This window comes from Thunnus albacares, chromosome 5 (assembly GCF_914725855.1).
Source record: "Thunnus albacares chromosome 5, fThuAlb1.1, whole genome shotgun sequence".
Taxonomy (NCBI): domain Eukaryota; kingdom Metazoa; phylum Chordata; class Actinopteri; order Scombriformes; family Scombridae; genus Thunnus; species Thunnus albacares.
Window position 1 is genome coordinate 18,324,013 of NC_058110.1, and position 20,807 is coordinate 18,344,819.

General features: G+C 39.1%; 2 protein-coding genes across 7 annotated transcripts in view; both read left to right on the forward strand.

The window, feature by feature from the left end:
- hoxc11a (homeobox C11a) overlaps nt 1-20,807 on the forward strand; it is a 77,534-nt gene extending 56,727 nt beyond the window's left edge. For 2 of the 6 annotated variants that reach the window (XR_006403390.1, XR_006403388.1), the window contains one exon: nt 19,785-20,807. Coding sequence is in view for 1 of the 6 variants with exons in the window: in XM_044351107.1 (XP_044207042.1) it covers nt 17,515-18,382; nt 19,785-20,017 (1,101 nt within the window). In the remaining 5 variants the exon portion in view is untranslated. Of the gene's footprint in view, nt 1-17,372; nt 18,383-19,784 lie in introns of those variants that run through there. The other 4 variants (XM_044351107.1, XR_006403391.1, XR_006403392.1 and 1 more) reach the window with 4 other exon arrangements.
- Nucleotides 7-7,723, forward strand: hoxc12a (homeobox C12a). Its single transcript, XM_044351111.1, has 2 exons — nt 7-4,393; nt 5,596-7,723. The coding sequence occupies exons 1-2, from the start codon at nt 3,805-3,807 to the stop codon at nt 5,832-5,834; spliced, it is 828 nt and encodes a 275-aa protein (XP_044207046.1). The 5' UTR covers nt 7-3,804; the 3' UTR covers nt 5,835-7,723.

Here is a 20,807-nt window from a genome sequence, read left to right on the forward strand (position 1 = left end):
GTGAGTCCTAATCATTTTCAGCTGTTTTATTATGAGATTGTTGTTTACATTAAATTTTATATTAATGCCATTAGGCTGTCATTTTGGGATTAAATGGACATAGTACTGGAATATATCCGATAATACCCAGAAATTACATTTCGGAGCAGTTTAAGACAACAAGATTAAGCAGGATTTTGACTTTTAGTCGTTTTATTTATTTATTTATTTTTCCTTTTAACGTCCTCTTTTTATATATATATCAGAACTTATACAGCAGACATTAACACAACAGTGGTTAAAATATCGCATTGTGTGTAAAAGCTCTTACAATTGAGTCCCATCTGGCTGACTTCATGAGCCAAGATTGGTGTGAAAATTCATATTATATTGACTGTGAATACAATCCCGTAATGGATGAGAAGTTTGCATTTGATTTTCTTGATTTCTCACACACACACACACACACACACACACACACACACACACACACACACACACACACACACACACACACACACACACACTCTAAAAGTTTATTCAATCTAGAATTAAAAAATAAATAATATCTACTTTTGAATATTTCCTTATTTGACCAACACCTTGTAGCAGCTAACAGCTTTATTACTTTATACTAAGTGACGGTCAAGTTCAAATGTTTGTATCTATAACTTTACTATAAATGCTGTGCTTTATTCTGCATATTTCCACATAAGACTTACTCGAGTTGAATGGCTATAAATGTGTGTTATATTTTTATGGAGACTTTGAAATTCAAATAATATAATATTATTATTTCCAGGTGGATATGGGCTATTCTTAACAAACAATTTTAAGTGATAGCATACATTTTTTATAGTAAGCACAGTCAGAAAGAATGATGTTATTTATGTAGCAAAGCCGCATTAAATATCGTCTGTTGTTGTAAACAAATGAAAAAGAACAGCCAAACCATTCAACTAAAACGTTCCCACTGTTGTGGGTTCTTTAGGCTTCCCTTGGTGGTTTGTTTTCCTTGAAGGAAGCTTTAAAGGGTTGCACAAGGCTATAACTGTGGCAACCTGTCTGCTCAGAATCAAAGAGAGAAAAAGGGAAGAAAAGGCCTTTGTTGAGGCTATTGCCCTGTCTGGACAGGACCAGTGGATTCCAGGAGGGTAATTTCAATATCGAGCAGACAGTGTACTAGACAGTGACCTTGACAGTGCTATATTCTCCTTTTACCAAGTTCTTTTTTTTTGATGTCAAAATTTTCGTTTTGAGAGAGCACAAGGCATATAGCTCACGGTCAGTTATGACATCATCGCTGTGCTAGAGATGTACTGAACAGACGAGCAGTTGTTTGAATGTGAAATGCGGATCTGTGGGAGCAGTGGATCGGAGGCGTGGAGAGACGAGACAAGGAGGCGCAACACATGGCCTCTTTCACCGAGGTAAAGTGGCGACTACATGCCTAAAAGTTACTCTCTCACTGGATGACCCGTCCGGGCCATTTTGTTGTAAACATTACACTGCACTGTTTTGCTTTTGGTAACTGTTATAATAACACGAGAAGCTGTGAAGTGATATCAAGACACATCAGTGCTGCTCATAAGACTGAGGAATATAATATTAGGTTGATGTTGTGCTGCATTACGAGACTCACTAACTAGATGGAAGAATGTGCAATGATAGGAGATAGCAATGAGTCCAAAGGACAGAATGAAACCGCAAATCATCCCTAAGAGCTTCTCCAGTTTAAACATTTGATATTTTTCTTTCTATTTAAGGCTGGAGCAAGGCCCTGTGCCTTTGGGTTAGATAGGATAGATGGTCACAAGTGAAGGATCCAGATATCAAATATCGGCTGACTTGCAAATCGTTTCCAACCCAATGTTTAAATGAATGCTGATGTTCTCACATAACACCTCATTGGCAAATGTGTTGCACGCAACTATCCACATTCAGCACGCATGTGCACGGCGCTGTAACCCTGCACTTTTTTTTTTATACATCCTTACCTTTAAAATACTAGTAGTTAATTACTCAATTAAATGAGACTATTTATTTTTATTATTTGGACTCTTGTCAATTATTTTTATTCTAGGATAACCACGTTAAGAAAGATGATATGTTGCTTTTTAAAACAACGTAACAGCTATCGGCGCATCTTGGAATATATTCATATTACTTTATGACATTAGGCTGTTAGTCCACACTTTCAGCTGCCACAGCCCCTCTTATATGTTTATTGTATTTTATTGGTTGTAATTTCTACTACTTCTGTTTATTTAAATGGAGTATTTGAGTTCAATATCAAGTTCAACCCACCATGACTCTGCGTCGTGAACTTGAGTGGATTGGCGGCGACTTAAGTGTGTGCTTGTTTATATTTAGGATTTTTTTTCTTACTCTAATTCCGTGTTTTTGATGAGTCAAACAATTTGTCCTTGATGTAGTCAGACTTTAAAAAAAAAAAAAAAAAAAAAAGAAATAAAAAAACTGTCATGATGAAGACATAAGCAGATGCCCCCTGCTGAGTTGTGACAACTTTTGTGATCCATAAATTGATTTTGTCCTCCGTACATGTAGTCGAGAGTGTGATGGCGGTAAATTATGAATTTATAAACGGAAATCGAGACTGTCAGAATAGATACTGGATTGATATTGCGGAATACAGAAAGTTTTTACACGATTTGAATGTCTTGCTGGATTTCTTTTTCAATTAATGTGGAGGCGGGAGAGGAATGCAGAAGTCACGGGTCAGTCATAAGAATATGTTTGAGGATGATGTTTGGTCAGGTTGATGACCAGAGACCACATTAGAAATTCTTGCGCCAGCTGTTGGCGGAAGGCCTGAATCTTGTGCTTCATGGCGAAGTTTTGCAGAAAAGTACTCTGTGGTGAACTCTGAGAAAAGTTTTGTTTATAAAAGAGTCCTCCTTTTTTTTTTTTTTTTTTTTTTTTTTTTTGTCAGAACAGAGGCGTCACCACAGTATGGCACATCACATATTTGTTCAGTGTCTTCAGAACTGAATCCACAAATCAACTAATTAGCGAGATATAAAGGCGAGAGACTCGGCTGATTGAATCAGTTAAGTGCCCTCTGATATCTTGTAAAATTCATATAAAAGAATTGTGAGAGGTATAACAATCCCACCAGAGTTTGGCTGCGAACGTTTATTGGAGGTATCTGTTAAAGTTGTTCATGTGAGGTGTACTAGAGCATATTATGTGAAATATACCCTCTTAAAGTAACCTTGTAGAATATCGTCCTCTTTTACAGAGCCAGTGGCTTCAACCTGCTGACCCTGTTACTGTAAATATGAGTAGAGTGCGGCAATGAGCATCAGTCTTTTCTTAAAACAAGCTTGTAAAATTGGGACATCACAGCTTTATATGACATGGAATTCAACCATAATTTGCTAGAAAACAAGATGTCATATGCACCCTCTCCTTTAAGAAAAATAGTTTTCATAAGAAAAAGCATTTTAAAAAAGTTTTGCCAGCTTATAAAGATATTAAACGAGGCCATTGACAGTTCCACGAGTGTAAAAAGAGAAGCAGCCTGGACTCCTTTTTTGGACTCAGCATGGCTCAAGTGAAGAAAAACAAGATTCTACATTTTTAATAAAAGGTTTATAGTATTTTTAAAAAGCATATAAACCTCTGTAATACAGAAGTTAATGTTTTGTTTTGTCTGAGATGGACCAAGTGGGTGGTACCATGTGTAGCAGAAGTTAGCCTGGACACGTGGTTTGAGGATGACCAATCAGGCGCCCCTCCAGGTTTAACTATGTTAAATGTCAGATTGCAATAAACTAGAAGCTGTTGGTCGGGCCCGCGGAAATGGGCGAGCATAATCTCCTTAATCCAGGGTTTGTGGGACCTTTGGTAAACATCCACACTGGAGACACATTTTACTTTCCGAATTTTAGAGCCTCAGGGGGACAACTGGCGGGGCTACCGTCTCTCTCCTACCCGAGAAGGGACAATGTTTGCTCCCTCCCGTGGAATCCTTCGGAGCCGTGCAATGGATACTCTCAATCCTACTTTAGCAGCCCCGTGTCTATTAACCCTTCTTTCAATCGGTCGTGTGAAATTACCAGACCAGAAGAGGGTAAATGTTATTATAGCAACGGCAGCGGAAACAGGGAGACCTGTTCAGGTGGCAACAGCCTCAAACGAGAGGATAGGGCGAGAGACACATCATCCCTAACATCTGACCACGGGATGCACAGTGGAATTGGCACCACTGCCGCCTTTTCCAAATATGATTATGGGACCGAGCAGCTAACGCAAGACCCGCCATCCTGTCAGTCAATGGAGTCCGACTCCAGCTCCTCTCTGCTCAACGAGGGCAGCAAGCCTACATCCAGCGACACACAGACCCTGGTGTCACCGGGAAGCCATTCAAGCAACATAGCCGCAGGCGGAGGTGGGTGCTATTTTTTTCTTCTCTAAAATCACAATTACTTCAAAGGCACGTTCACATTATTTATAAGGAGGCTGCACACAACGTACACTTGCGGTATTAAACAATCATTAGAGCTCGTTATCTTGATGCACAATTGCAGTCTGGATTAGCCTGCTGGGTGCTTGCGTGGTGTGCAAACGCCGCTAGGGGTTGCCCTAAAATACTCCACGCGCCATGTGCTTGTATACAGTTATAGATAACCTCACCAATCCACAGTGCCTACCAAGCTTTTGAATAAACGATAAGCCATGTCATCACATTTCCGTATAGTTTAGATGGCGGTCTGTGTTTCATGCATATAAATGTTTGATATTGGTGTATTGTTGCACTTATTGCACACAAATTAGTGCAGTGATTTAAAGAGGTGAGCCGCTTTGGCTGACTGGATCAAATAGAGAGTTTTCTTTTTAATGACTCGTAAACAGAATTAATATCTGTCGCTGTGCGCTCAAGCGTCATTTAATATGCTCAGAAACTCGCAAATAAGTAGGGGTATTTGCAAGCACGGCTTAATTATCACGTTAATGCAACTTTAACTGCAACCATAAAACTTCCTGTGACATAAACCGCTGTGTACTGATTGCCTCCATAGAGGAGTTTGAAAAATAAAAAAACAAACACCTATGTGTACAAACTGTGCGAAATTGGACATGTTTTGGTGGCCTTGAAAAAAGGTTTTGAGATCAGTGATCTGATCTCGAGGCAGAGATCAAAACAAATCCAGTTGGGGCTCTGTGTGTGTGTGTGTGTGTGTGTGTGGAGGAAGTGACAGCTTCCAGGAGCGTCAGTTCTCTCAATCCTGATACAAAACACAATCCCTGCATCTGGAATCTTCTGCAAAATACAGAAAACTTCTCTATGTGACTGAAAAAACTGTCTACATTTCAACAGGCGCAGACATCTTTTGGGGGAAACGAGTGCTTCAATCGTTACATAGAAATTTGGCTTGTAGGAATAATATTCTCTCCAGTGCAGTTTACTCTCCACTACAATGTTTAAATGAATATTAAATTAACTTAGCCACCAGTAAGGCAATTACCCCAGCTTGCTATGGACAGCTGACGCCCCTGTAGGCTTCCTCATAACCTTGGAGGTGACCGTGATTTTGCAACTGTGGTGACTAATCCGTTGTGTGCCCCCCCTCCTCCTCCCCCCTCCTCCAGGTGCCCCGTGGTACCCGATGCACACTCGGACCAGAAAGAAGCGTAAACCGTATTCCAAACTTCAGCTGGCTGAGCTAGAAGGTGAATTCATGCTGAATGAGTTCATCACCAGGCAGCGGCGGAGGGAGCTCTCCGACCGTCTGAACCTCAGCGACCAACAAGTCAAGATCTGGTTCCAGAACCGCAGGATGAAGAAGAAGAGACTCATGCTGAGGGAGCAAGCTCTGGCCTACTTTTAGAGATGCGGCAGAAAGTGAATCGATAGGCAGTAAAGGCCAAACCGTCTGCGCTCTCTTAGGTCTTCTTTCAATGCATGCACTCATCTATCCATCTTTTACATTGCAGACAATTATTACAACATTTTCTGATATTTTTTTTTCTTCTTAAAGGTGCGGGCTACACAAGCCCAAAACAATCCACTATATGGCATTAAAAACGTCAGTTAAGACTGCGTTCATGTTATAATCGCACAAAAAGCTGTGACAATGTTTTTTTGTGTCTGGATGCATCTCTTGGTTTTCCTGATGTGTCAAGAGATTGGTCTAACTCCCCAAATGTAAGCCACGCGAAATATGTCGTCAAGGCAATAGCTCAGTTTGGGATCACACATAATGACAACATCCTATTTGTTCGTTTTTTTAAGTCAGAAAAAATTAGGTAGGAAACGGGGCCACTTGGTAAAATCTAAAAAATAAGCATAAGAATAATATTGAGGTTTAGAAAGACAGAGGAGTGTGACTGGCAGGCTGGCGCCGCATACGCACAATCAATTTCTCAGAGATTATGAACGCATAACTAGGAATCTCCCTCTCGGTTGCTTAATCCTTCCACAACCATAATTTGCTGAGTAAGAGGAACACCATCCTTATCTCCTTCCCCATAGTTTTCGCCACGCGTTTGTGGGCACGTTCACGGTCACGGACAGGAAGTCTGGAAGTCTGCATGAGGAGAGGGAGGACTAAAACCGCAATGTAATCCATACCGATATCTTTATGACTGCGTGCTAACAAGTTTCTAAAAGGTATTTTCTTACTTTTATCACCTTTCAACTTGTCCTAACAACAGCCACAGAATCCTGCGTGGGTTGCATTTCTTTAATTGAGTGAGATCACCGATTTTGAATACGATTTTGAGCTGCTATCGAAGGTCCACGTCCAGATTGTGCCAGTTAAAAAAAATAGCGTATTCTACATTAAACTTGCAAGGATCTTTAAACGAAATATTCAACAGTTTAAGTACATTTAAGGCCAACTTGGTTAGACAAGGCGACCGCCGAAAGTTGCAAGTGGAGGGGAAATAAGTTTTTAGGCCCGAAAAAGCATTTCTGAATCTTGGTGCTCATAATGAGAATAACTATGTAGAAATTTAGAAACCTTGATAATAGACCTACGTGTGTGCTCCCTTAATTCGGGACGAATGCATCATCTGTCATGTATTATGAGTAAGCTATAGCAGTGAAATGTATTTGCAGCATGTTATTGATGTGAAAATAGCTATAAGTCATGTTCTGCGGGCCACTTTTTCTGTAGGTGACTTTTTATATAATTTTTTTTAAACAAATCAGAAGCGAACACAACCTAAAACATTTTTGACATAAACGTCTACAAAGAATGTATTATTATTATAATTATTATTATTATTAGGATGGATGGACGAAGGGCCTCTTAGGCCTTCTTAATGTACTTGCTCCTTGCAATGTGCTCAATGTTGTCCCTTTCCTTACCTTGTACTCGTGTATAACTTTGTAAAATGAAATTACATATGTTACTATTTGCATCCTATTTGAGGATCCCTTATCGCTATGTAATAGTGCTTTATGTTATTGATCGTCTTGTACAATATCGCATTCCATATAGCCTATTTGTGGTTGTGAGGGTTGGGAATGTAGGCCTATTATATCATACTTCCAAGAATGGATATAAGAAATGGTGTGCAAGATATGTTACCATACCTGACATTTAAAGAAACTCTGTTTCAGTGTACTAGCTGTTTGTCATCGTTCTTTTATTTCGTCCCTCATTGCATTCCCTTCTTTGCGCTTGTAAGGATTGCTACATTGTCTTGTAAAAGTAATAATGATATGAATGTATATGCGTAAGGTCTTCAATAAACAGAATATTGAAACGTTTATTGGTGTTACCTCAGTCTGTCATTAGGTTGCCTCTCTGAATGTTCTGCTTTAAAATCCGGTTTTCTGACTGCTGACTGGTGGGATTATTTTATTAGACGTGACCTGTAACACAGTTTAAAAATACATGTGTCCACCGCAGTGAAATAAAGATCTGAACATTAATGGGACATTTGGAAGCATTTGAGAGGGTGTTTTGTTGGCACATAATTGTACATGCTGTGAACTATAAGCAATTGGAGCCCACACAGGTTGGCCTTGTTTTATTATGGCCACTCAGATAGGTAGCTGTGATAGCTTTCTATGCAAAATGGCGGCCAGATGCATAGTCTAAACCCCCATCTTGCATTGAATGATATTCCTATCTTATAGCACACTGGAAGACTACACAACAACTGCATTACTGTTCAAACAAAAAAAAAAGCCTATTCACGTTTTTGTACCTGAACCCTTGTGGTTTGCTTTGAAGTTGGACCTAATCAATGTCACTGATATGCTACAAGCCTATAACGGTGCAGCTAAAAACGCAATAGCTCTGTAAAGCAGTAATAGGGTTACACCCCAGTGCTCCATATAGTCAGGCCTCTTGGTCTGACGTTTCCCTTTGCATCCTATCTTCTGGTTTGCATTATGATTTATATGTGTGATAATTACATATCAAAACACGGTTCATGAATACCTGCGCACAGATCAGATGAAAAAAAAAACTTTATCAAATGGCAGATATCTTTAAAACTACATAGACGGTTTTATAATAAACCCCTATCCAAAATCCACAAAGCTCTCCCTACTGGTAAGGAAGTGTAAAGCAATGCAGACCTGTGCAGTGTTTTTTCTATCAGCTAACTAACCAAGCATTAATACGTTTGTCTCCTCCAGCCCCCAGTTAGGTGAAGTACGTCCACTGGAAAACTGTTGTGCTGTCTCAGTGTTTCCTTTTCAGTGAACTGTGATCAGCCGTTCCTGCAAACCGACCCACTGCATGGCCTTTCTCAGTTAGTCTGTGCATGATCACAACACATATATATATATATATACACACACTCACACACACACAGGATGACGTCAGCTCAATGCTCAACACAATCCTTTTAGTGTTTTATTAACTATCGGCGTGAACATTTATCAGTTAAGATATATTTAAGATTCAGAGTCACGATAAGACATATATGGTTTTGGGCTTCAATGCCACACTTTTTTTTTTATCTTACAGTAGCTGTACTGTAATACTGTTTCTGCCGCTGACAGAAGCCTCTGATATTTGTGCCTGTTGACTTTCCCACAAAGACGCACCATCGCATATTAGGCTAACTGTGCCCTAAACCATAACAAATGCCCCATCTAACGTATTCATCAACATAATGCATAATGCTTTATGCACTTTATGTACATGTGCACGATGAATATAAGAGCTATTAGGTCTTCCAGGAGAGAAAAAGGCCATCTGGACGCGCTGCTATTCGGTCGGCCACAATGGTCAGTCTGCAGACATAACAAACAAATAGATACATAAATAAATAAACACATAAATAAATACACAAATACATAAATAAATATATATATAATTGGATAATTTAGTTTTCAAAATGACCTCTATATGTATTATAACCAAATCATGTAATAATCTCAGATTGTTAGTGAAAATATACAACACGTCGCGTCAAAATGAGACGAGCTTTAAGTGTCGCATCCGCTGAATGTATGTTTTGGAAATAATCTCTCCATGTACATTTACGCATCTTATTAAAAGATGGTGCGAAGAATTCTTTCAATGGAAATAGGATATTGAATTATCTGGAACATGGATATGGATGAACGTGGATATCAGATGACATACTAACAACTGAGTTTTGAATCGTTTCCTTCGTATAATAAGAAAAATGCAGCCATAATGTTTTAATATGCACCCTTTCACGCACCAATGACAGCATTCATACGTCCGTGCATGTTTTAATTAAAGACACACACTCAGTGCGTTAGTTTCGAAGTGACGCCAGTCTGATGCAAATCATAACAAGTTAAGTGCACCAAGTATTTGCTGTAATAAAATACTAACCAAGACGATGAAATAATACAAGGAGATCTTAAATTGCGTGTATTGAATTTGATCATACAGAGAGCATCATTCATAACAACGCCAATCTTTTTTAGTCTATCAAATGCGCTGTTGACCATGAAAGGAGATAAACTAGTGTCTTGTGCTTGTGTGTTGCCTTGTTAAATGGGTTAGAGGGGAATAATAGATGCAAAATGCACCCATGACGCCCCTGACTGTCCTGTAGATCCCCAAGCATATTTATACATATTCTTCAAGGTCAACTATGTTACAAATAAAGTCTAAAAAAACGTAAAAAGATACGGTGTGTGTATGCTGTGTTGAAATTTAAACAGCAAGAATTGTGATAACTTCATTAATCCGCTTTAATTATTTATGTTTCCAGTTTTATACGCCCTTGAGCTTGTTAAAAAATGCGTAAAACAATCTGGTGATGCAGAGAGCCAGAAAAAAAACATATTAACCAGGATCAATGATTTGTAAAACAAATTACAGTAGATTATTATTCATTTAACTGAGAGCACTGCAAACTAAAATTGACAGCAGCGACTATGTGCATGTTAATACACATTTTGTCAACGAGAAAAGTGATGTAAAAATATCATGATAAGTCATTGTAACTTTCAACACAGCACAGTATTTGCTGCTATGATGCCAACAGTATTTAGTGTTTGCAGGCTTGTTGGTGTGTTTCCTGCGTGAAACTGTGGGTTTATTTGGATTGAATAACGCGGCAGTCTGCTCTCTGAACGGTGCCAAACACAAATCTAAACATGTACTTTTAACTTGAACTTCAAATTGTACTTAGCTGTGTTGGTGATGGATGACCTTTCTGTACAGCCTCCTTATTCGGATATTTCTGTTCAGTATTTTTCGCATTTTTTCCTGGAGACAAACGTTTTCATTCTGCCGGAAATATTTTTAAGCATCCACATCCAACAATCCCCTAAACATTGGAGTGCGTTTTTTTTTTACTTGCCATCCCTTCTTGTAAAAAGCTAAAAATGACCACTGCATTAAGCTAATATTAGTGTGCACTTATTTGGCTTGTATGTGTTCTAATTTAGTATATTTCACTCTACACAAGGCCTTATGATGGAATTTAAAAAAACTTTAAAGAAATCTGACGCCAGTGCGGGGAACCTCAAGATATTTGGATTGTAAAACAGGATGAAATCTCAGTTGGCTTTGCAGGTCTTTACAATAGGTCTTTCACTGCTCTTGAGCACTTTTGACTTTGAGACTGGCTAAATCTGTTTATGGCAGCCTGTCTCCGAGTCCCAAAGGTCAGTGCGCTTCACAGTGCCCTTCGCAGAGAACTTGTGTGGCATGTGGTCTACGTCCCCCGCCACCCCTCTGCCGTTTATGGTACGAAGCTGGCTAGAGAAATAGAAAGCAATGTTATTCCTACTAAAGTGTGTGGGGGCGAGTAAGTGTGTGGACATGCGTGAGTGTCTGTGTGTCTCTCTCTGTGTGTGTGTGTATGTGTGTGTGAGGGAGAGAGTGAGAGTGCGGGGACAGTGTGTGTGTGTGTGATTTGAAAGAGTGTGTTAATGTGATAGAGAAAGACAGTATAGGTAGAATGCTTACCATGAAAGATCCATATCGTTTCACTCCTTTCAGAACTGTTATGTATCGATTTTGACATGATTTGAAATGAGTTCTCTATGAGCTCTGTTTTTTTCTGAGGTGTCCCATCTTATCAATTTGTTTTTCCAATAGCATCGCGAGTCCAACGGCCTTTAATACGGGATGTGAAGGTTTCATTGCTGCCTTGGAAGAGCCTCCAGTTGTTCCTAATGGACAGAAATCAAAGACATCTCACATTTCAAAATTGATTGAGGTTGCGGATTGCGAAATCTGTGGCCTGTTGTTTTCATGTTGTTGTTCTTTTTTGGCCTAATATGGCATGATTGGCATTGTTTATTTTTTGCTTTTATATTTTGAGATCTTTTGAAATATAGAGTGACAATGTAAAGAATGTCTACGGCATTTGTCAGCGGCCGAATTGATCAGTAATACGCTCTCAGTATTATTCAATCTCAGTTTTCCAATCGCATTATTCAGTGATTTGAAGAAACAGACTGATTTCACTCTCTTTTGCTGCCTATTGCATGTAGTGCATTCTTCCTAAATGTTTAGCATTTTGGACGTGGACTGTCCTCTTCAGGCGTGGACCTTAACGCAGTCGCTGAAGGTCAAGTATGCAGCATGGAGCTGCACAACCGGTGTTGCATGCTTAAAGCGCGTATAATTTTATACAAGATGGAAAATTATATGTCACCTGTTCAAGTTTGTCCAGCGTCGGTTCAGTGCACAGGCGGTGTAGTTTGGACTATACGGTTTTTTTTCCTAAATGAATATCAATATTTTTTATCTTCAGTGTCTCTATGTGTTTAAAGGTCTGGCTCAAAAGAAAAGCTTGGAAAAATATGCAGTTCAGACGGCAAAGCAAACATTAGTACTAACTGTTTGAGCAGGCATTTCAACGATATCTGTATCTCTAGCGTAAAGCTCAGAGCTTCTATTTTTGGGTCCACATGCCGAACCAGTCCTGTGCAAGGCCAGCGCAAACTAAAATAATGCATTTTGACCCCCGGTGCGAAAAAAACAGCCAGTGCGCGCTTCATCTTAATTGAAATAAATGTTCAAAATACAGGATGAATTTGCACTGATCGGAGTAACAATGACAAATAATTTTAATACAACTTTAGGTACTTAATGCGACGATGCCATTTGTCCTCCTGCACGCACGTAGCCCAAAGCTTTTTTTTTTTACTGACGAGACTTGGTGACAACAGACCAAGATTGAACCAAACAATGAGAAAAATATCACCAAGTGAAACGCTTGCTTCTAACGTTTGACAAAATCTGTGTACAATTACTGCACATCAACAAATTATGACAAAATATGATTTAACTTATATTTTATCATGTTATATTTGTCTCCAAACTAAGAATATCATTTGCAAGTCAACACATTCCTAAACAAACCATTGCGTAATGCTTCGCTGGTCGTGCGTAATGTTGTGCCGTCCTGTGCGTAATTTCCGAAACCCGGCAAAAAAAACATCAGTTTATTTATGATAGTAAGTCAACGTTTATTTGTTTTCTAACATTGCACACATTATGCCTGCTGATTTTGTAAGGTGATTTCCTGATATTTTAGAAGATTGACTGTGCAGTTACTAGAGGTCCAACAAAGGCCGCGCCTAAAAATATCGTTTTAAATATATTTCAGCATGTGACAGGCCATAGCCCCAAGAAGTTTTTTTTTTGTTTTGACTTTTGTAGAATGGTATTAACCGTGAAGCTGAGAGCCCCTCTAGCAAAATATCAAACACAAGCTCACTTTTTACTCATCTAGAATTTGTTCAGAGAGAGATACACTTCAGGCTTCACTATTGCTCCGCTCAAAGGACTTTTAGGTTTTTTTCTAGGACATCTAAATAACACATTGGAGCTGGAGCCAGCAGACACTATTGGACGATTTCTTGTGATGTGAAATCATTTAATACTTCTAATAAAAAAGTTAACACATTGTTGTGAAAGCTTTATGTCCTAGTGGTTGAAAGAGAAATACACTCTGGAGATTCCCCTAAATGTAACGGCAACACACATCCTTATCTTGTAAGCTATTGTTGCCACCACAAACGCTTCACGCTAGGTGCATTCACTGAGACCTCAGTAAAAAAAAAAAAAAGAGAGAAAGAAAAAAAAAAAGGCTCTTTAGTGTTGCTTGAAACTGTTCGCAGCTCATACAGCCAAGTTTAACTGCCCGACTTACATCCAATTAAACTTATCTAGGCCATGAGGGGACAGTAATATGATTACACAGGCTTCCCACATTTAGCCTTGACTTCAGCAAACTGTGCAGCAGTGTCTTGGTGAACTGCGCCCATTGTATATGTGTCTCTATGTGGTGGTGTTGTTTTGTGTGTGTTGAGAGTGTTGTATCACTTGGCACAGGATTTATCGAAGCAGAGCAGAAACACTGCAATATTTAGGATCGCCATTTTTGAACTGAGAGCTCTTCTCAACAAGAGGGTGACACCTAGGTTAAGCCATTGTAATTATGGTGCGAGGTAGCAATACATAGCTTAAATTCCTCAGACACAGTCGTAAAGTTAGTACTCCAACAGTAATATTTAAGCGAAGAATAGCAAATGTTTACAACACCATCTCCTAGCTCAACAGAACATTTAGACTATTATGTTGAATAGTTGAGACTTGCCTTTCTTATATTATTTATCATAGTATGAGTCGTTATAATATAGAATAAACAGGGACTCAAAACTCAGATACAGACCATTTTGCGTGCAAACTCGGCATATACTTGGCATGCTCATTTGGCGCAACCAAATCAAACTTTCCTGGGTCCTACTGCTAGCAGAATATCAGCTGCTGTGAGTCGTCCATCCAGGGAAATAAACACATGATAAACCTTATTCCTTGACTGATGGTCTGTGCGCACCAAGGCGAGGATAGTCAATGTTTAAGCCCTCGGAAGGCGGATATTGCCAGGTGATGGACGTTGACTGGTCATATTTTGCCACATTATGAAAAATGCACCGACTTAAAAGCAGTTAGGAGTACTATTTCTCATTCATTTAAAACGATTTAATTCGCCTAGTGTACTGTGTAGTCTGTTAAACTCCTCTTTCGTATTTCTCAGTTGTCCCTATCAACAGCCCTAACTTTAGAATTTTATTATGACATCACTTATTCATACCCACGCATTATTTATTTATACCGCGCTTATATGCATCATTGAAATGATTATGATGAGGAAATGATTTGACAATATTTTTGGTCTGTCTATCATTGTCTGCTGAAATAAAAGTTTGTAGTTTTTATTTATTGCCATGAGACATTTTTTCTTTCATTCTACAGATTCTACAGATGATGAACGGAGTAATATTGACACCCGGATACATTTTAAATGTCATGAATGTGAATCCTTATTATAAGTTAATTAGTAGCCTGTGTCGGCGTTTAAGTTTTTAAGATTTCAACTTCAAATTCAAGCCTCATATTTTAGTCTTTTGATATATATATATCTCATAGTATTACAATAGACAATGACATTTTGATGGGCGAATTATTAATATTGTTATGCAACCGCACAACACTAATGCTGCAGCATGTGTCGAGCATATGTCCATGAAGGCCATATGTTTACACAAATATTGCCTGTTCGTCTACCGAAAAATTATATCAGTAGCTGTGCTTCAAGAGACACAAATAATCTCACATATTCTTTTTTTGCATTGTTTAATTACTCTAATCTATCTTATTTAGATTAATTTGAGTGAAATGTTTGGTCTTACAAAAATGTCAAAAAACAGAATTTGAGGATTTTATTCCAATTTTAGTGGCTTAAATTGCATTATTTTTAAAAATGTAAACACAAAACCAAATTTGAGAAAACGCATTATGCTGTCCCGTGTGAAAATTCAACGCACCGGTGCTCCCTTAAGATGCAGAATATCTAGTTGCTGAAATCCAAATTCCTTTCATTCTCTACGTTTATGGTTTTCAATAGAACAAAGGGATTTGGCGTTACTACAGCCATTCGGAGTTTTATGGTGGACGTAGAGAGGATTTTAGTGGTCAAATTCAAGTGCTGTGTCTGGACAGCTGTCTGCTTTCTTTGTACTTGGATGCAGGATGCATCATGAGAGACAACCTTTTGTCTGTAGCGGTAGTAAACAAGCTAATGCCAATGCCACTTTTTCACAAATACGCCTGCAATGGACTCTCATTTCCCCAATGTTGTAGTCTGATGATGTTACTTGTTCTTCTCCTCACTGTTGAGAATCAGCAAAGACACTACCGTTGTTTTTTCATTATTTTTTAAACAACACAGGTGTCTTATAAGTAATTGTAACAGAGCGATAGCGTTATTGGAACATTGGATAATAATTCAAGAGTATTGCAACATTTAGGATGTAGCCTATAATCATAAACAATGGGCCATCATATTAATTTCACCTTGTGATAGTATCAGTTAGTCTATAAAGATTCGTAGATGGCCCTCAACAGTACAATTAAAAGTTTACAATGACGCGGGAAAGAACACACAGGCGCATCTTTTCTCCAAACCATTAATTTTATTACAATTTATTTTTTAAAAAAGTCCAGAGGACATGTCTTTCTTTTTAACAGGCACCCACAGATAAATGTCGACATTCTGGTGGAAAATAAAATGATCATAGCAGCTTGGAACATCAGCTGGGACTTATTTAATTTTTAGAGGGAAACGTCGGATACCTTCATACTGCTTGGTCAATAGGCCCAGTCTGAGTGGCCTATAAGTAGCAATTTACAAGAAGAGTCATTGTTGCTCTGCTATGAAGCTTATAGTAAAAAAAAAAGCTACAACCAAAAACGTTTAGTTTGATCGACAAGTGAGTCTAAGGACACATTCTGTCTGAACATATCAATTTGAATATTTTCATAGTATGAGTCTCGCACATTGCGGTGTTGTCAATAACCACTCCAAACTGGAATAATGCTGAATCCAGCAATTTGAAGGGAATAATTACTTCTTTTTTTTTTCCAGAGTGTTGTGTGTATGCTATTAGGGCACATTAGGCTATTGGAGGAGATGCAAGGTCCCTGGGCTTCACTGGTAGTACTTCTTGCATGCAGGAACTCCAGGAACTTGGATCTTGAATTGCGCAGTTGTCCTCCATGGACTCTGTCATGGTCCAAAGTCAAAGGGAATGAGAGTGTGTCGGTCACTTTAGCTAGCTCAGTCAACATGTATGCTGTGTATTCCACATTGCCTAACCGTTGCCTTAACTTTATATTCACAAAATAATTGAAGCCGACCAGCCAGTGTAGCATGGACAAAGATTTTTTCATTTGGTAAAAGAGGAAAAAAAAAATTAAATAAATAAATAAATAAAATAAAATAAAATAAAACAGAGGACAAATTCATATTGCATGAATTTTTAACAGATGAGTCCAGGCCACCCACACTTCTGTTTAATAATCATATGTGCAACATGCTCATGTAGCCACCATTATGAAATTTAAAAAAGGGGGAATCAAAACGAACAGCATAAGCCTTGCGAAAAGATCCCCTTCATTGACAGATCATTGTGAAAAATGTCCTGGGGAGGCTCAGAGAGTTGAAGACACACACGAGCCACTCACTGTGATTGTTAAACTTTTGTTAAACAGTGAAAAGATGATTGAGCTTATGGGATTGCGCTTTAGCGGGTTTATATCTTATATGGGGCACATTCACAGCGATTACTGATGTTTAGCTGCTTCTACTACTCAATGCAGATTATGTACTGTGTGTAAATGTCAGTGATAATAATTCTCTCATTCTATGATTCAAATGTTAACATAACCAGTAGTCAAATAGTGCAAATAGTGTTCGTGATAGGGATGGTTATTCTCCTATAATAATAGAATAATAATAATAATAATAATCTTACCTGTAAAACTCCATAACACTATGAAATGCATGTCAGATAGTGCACTCTGCTGTTTGTGCTATGTCTGTTTAAGGAGCTGTAGCTGTTTAGCTAGCCTACCACCATCCCATAAACATAAACACACACACAGAGCACACATCTCTCTAATTGTCATAAGCCAGCAAACAGGAATCTGTTACTGGTTTTCTTAGTGCGCCTGTGGTGTTTGAAAATTATTCGTTTGAACCTCCTCGATCTTACCTAAAGCCAACCACTCCTACACAACTCTTCCAAATTGATATATGACAATATGTACTTTCGATCACGTGTCTGCGGGGCGACTTAGACGGATTGCGCGTCATCTCGCCTTCCCAAATTTTTCCCTTCTGCTGCAGCTCGTATCCAAAACATCTATCTATAGTACGGAGTACGAGAGAGAGAGAAAGATGTTTAACTCGGTGAATCTGGGCAACTTCTGCTCCCAGACGCGCAAAGACCGGACATCCGAGTTTGGGGACAGGACGGGCTGCGCGTCCAACATCTACCTCCCCAGCTGCACCTACTACGTCCCCGAGTTTTCTGCCGTCTCCTCGTTTCTTCCACAGGCCCCGGCCCGGCAAATCAGCTACCCTTATTCCACAAATCTGTCTCAAGTACAGCCGGTACGGGAAGTTTCATACGGCTTGGACCCTGCTAGTAAATGGCACCACAGAAGCAATTATGCTTCGTGCTACTCGGGAGAGGATTTGGTGCATAGGGACTGTCTTCCACCATCCACCATGACAGAAATGCTTATGAAGAACGAGAGTGTGTACAGCCACCACCATCACCATCACACCCACCCGGGTTCCAATCACCCCTCCACAGGTTTTTACTCCGGCATGGGGAAAAACAACGTCCTCCCGCAAGGTTTCGATCGCTTTTTTGAGACCGCATACTGCAGCAGCACGGACAATCAGTCAGACAATTGTTTACAAAAGGGCGAGGGGGGAAAGCTGGAAAGCGACTCCCAGCAGCAGCAGCAACAGCAGCAGTCCACAGCCTCTGTGCCCGGAGCTTCGGAGCAAGAAAAAGACCCAGAAGATGAGGAGGAACATACAAATTCAGGCTCATGTACGTCTTCCTCCGCAACAACCAAGGACGGCAACGCCAGCAAGAACAGCCACTCGAGTAGGTATACCGAAGCTGTAAAATGGGGGAAGGTTAAGGGGACTAGCCCGGTGTTTTGTCGGTCAGATTTTATGTGGAGTTTTATAAGCATTCAAAGGATTTTATTATAACCCTACAAAGCTCTTTCTTGCAACGAGAAGAATTTTTACGATGGGAAAATGCTTTGAAAAAAGGGGGATGTTATACACAGACGCCTCTATGGTGAGAGTCTGTGAAATTTTTAAGAGAGAGCTATTGTGACAAATGTTAACTTTGATCATGAACTTGCGTTGGGCATTTTAAGGGATTTTGTCGTTGGGCTGTCGAAAGTAAAAACCAATTGGGCAGAACATTGCTTTTGGCGTCTTGTGAATTTTCTTTTAGCACTTGGTTTGCCTGCAATACATGCTGCACAGAGTATTACACACTTTACGGTTAAATGCGTTCTTATCTAGGCCTATCTATCTATCTACCTATCTACCTATCCATCTATCTATCTACCTATCCATCTGTAGGTCTATCTATTCATAAATAAATTAGTGGGCACTTAGGTGTTTGATTCGTCCATATATGAGGAGAGTGCATTGGTTTGCAAATTATACTATTTCCCCAATAACGCTGTAAAAAGCTTAATTCCAAAGCTGTGCATGTTTCATTTTGCATTTCACCCCTCTACTAAAGATTTGCATGCAGACTGACATCACTGTTCACATGAGTGACACACATAGAGTAAAACTAAGCTTGAATTTTAAGTGCAAAAATAGCCATGATTGCAGCACACAGGTCCCATTGGTGTTTAGCATTATGCACACTATATTAGCTCAGCCAGTCTGCAGAGACAGGCTAACTGAGGCTGATGTTTGCCCTCTTGCACAGAAAAAAAAAAACAATAAAAAAAATCTATTTCCCTCTGTCACCTGTTTGATAAGAAGTTATAGGACCACAGAGGTCTGCATAGGCCACTGCAAACATGGGCAATGCATTTCAACTCACTGCCAAAAGATTGTGTAAATTGTTAGTTTAGCTCCAAAGGAATGTGACGCACATAATGCGGTGAAATACTTTTGTTGTTGTATATTTATCACAGATAAACACGTACTTAAGAGAGTGTAAGTTGATATTATTTACTTCAAGCGATTCGGATATTTAACACTCTTTATGGCTGGTTTATCTGATAGCCTCAGCTACTTTGCTTGATGAATGTTGACTGAAATGTTATCATTACTAATGCCACTGAAACTGAATTCTCACTATCTGGCACTTTTATCGCCACCACAGCATTAAAGGCTCTTTTTGTGTATATCATTTATTGTTAATTCCTGTGACGTTTTTTTTTTTTGTTTTTTTTTTGTTTTGCTATTTTCCACCCGTGACACTCTAATTTTATTTAAAAAAAAATTTTTTTTAATTTTTTTTTCTCCAGGCACTCCTCGCACAAGGAAGAAGAGGTGTCCATATTCCAAGTTTCAGATTCGAGAGCTGGAGCGGGAATTCTTCTTTAACGTTTACATCAACAAAGAGAAAAGGCTTCAGCTTTCCCGAATGTTAAACCTCACCGACCGCCAGGTTAAAATTTGGTTTCAGAATAGAAGAATGAAAGAGAAGAAGCTGAGCAGAGATCGTCTCCAGTACTTCTCTGGAAACCCCCTGTTGTGAGCAGGAGCATGAAGTGTCACAGTCTTGGTCAGTGACATTAAGGCCTACTCTTATCTCATTGAATTGTAATCCGTGGGCATAACGATTTTCTAAAGGAGCCCACATCACCAACAGTGCAATGTTAAAGTGGACAGTGGGAGTAATAGGCCTGCATGGGATAAAGTCGCCATTTTCTTATTGCCCACGGGCGGCGGTGAATTTCTAGCTGGTTCTCAGAAAAGGCCTACATGGTTAGAATAATCATTTATACCTATGCTGTTCTTGAATATGTCCCTCTATTTATCACGATTCTCCATTATGTTTATTCTATTGTTCATATAAACATATTTGTTAAAAATATCCAATGTAACAAACAGTTTGAATCCTTATTGCGCAGACAACTTTTAGCTCTTCCCCTTCCCTCTGGTCTATGTATATAGCATATCATTATCTAATTATTTCTCAGACCAGAGTATGGACAAGTTATAGCAAATCTCCAGGCTGCATTTTTCGCCATTGAGAACTGTGACGTCCAATCTGTGAAACTATATTCCCCTGTACAGACTAGCCTATGCAATGTGCATTCGTGACTGTAAATAGGCGTATGTTGAATTTCCTTTCCCCCCCATCCCTGCTGCTATTTTTCAGCACACTGCCCATACAACTTTAACAGCTTTAACGCCAACACTCGTTAAATTATTTGCTTAAAACATTGGTGCTTTGGATTCCAGAAAGGAGGAACAGATTGTCGGCCTGTGTATCATTAATATAATACCTATGAAATAAACAGAAACGTATAGGCAAAAATCAA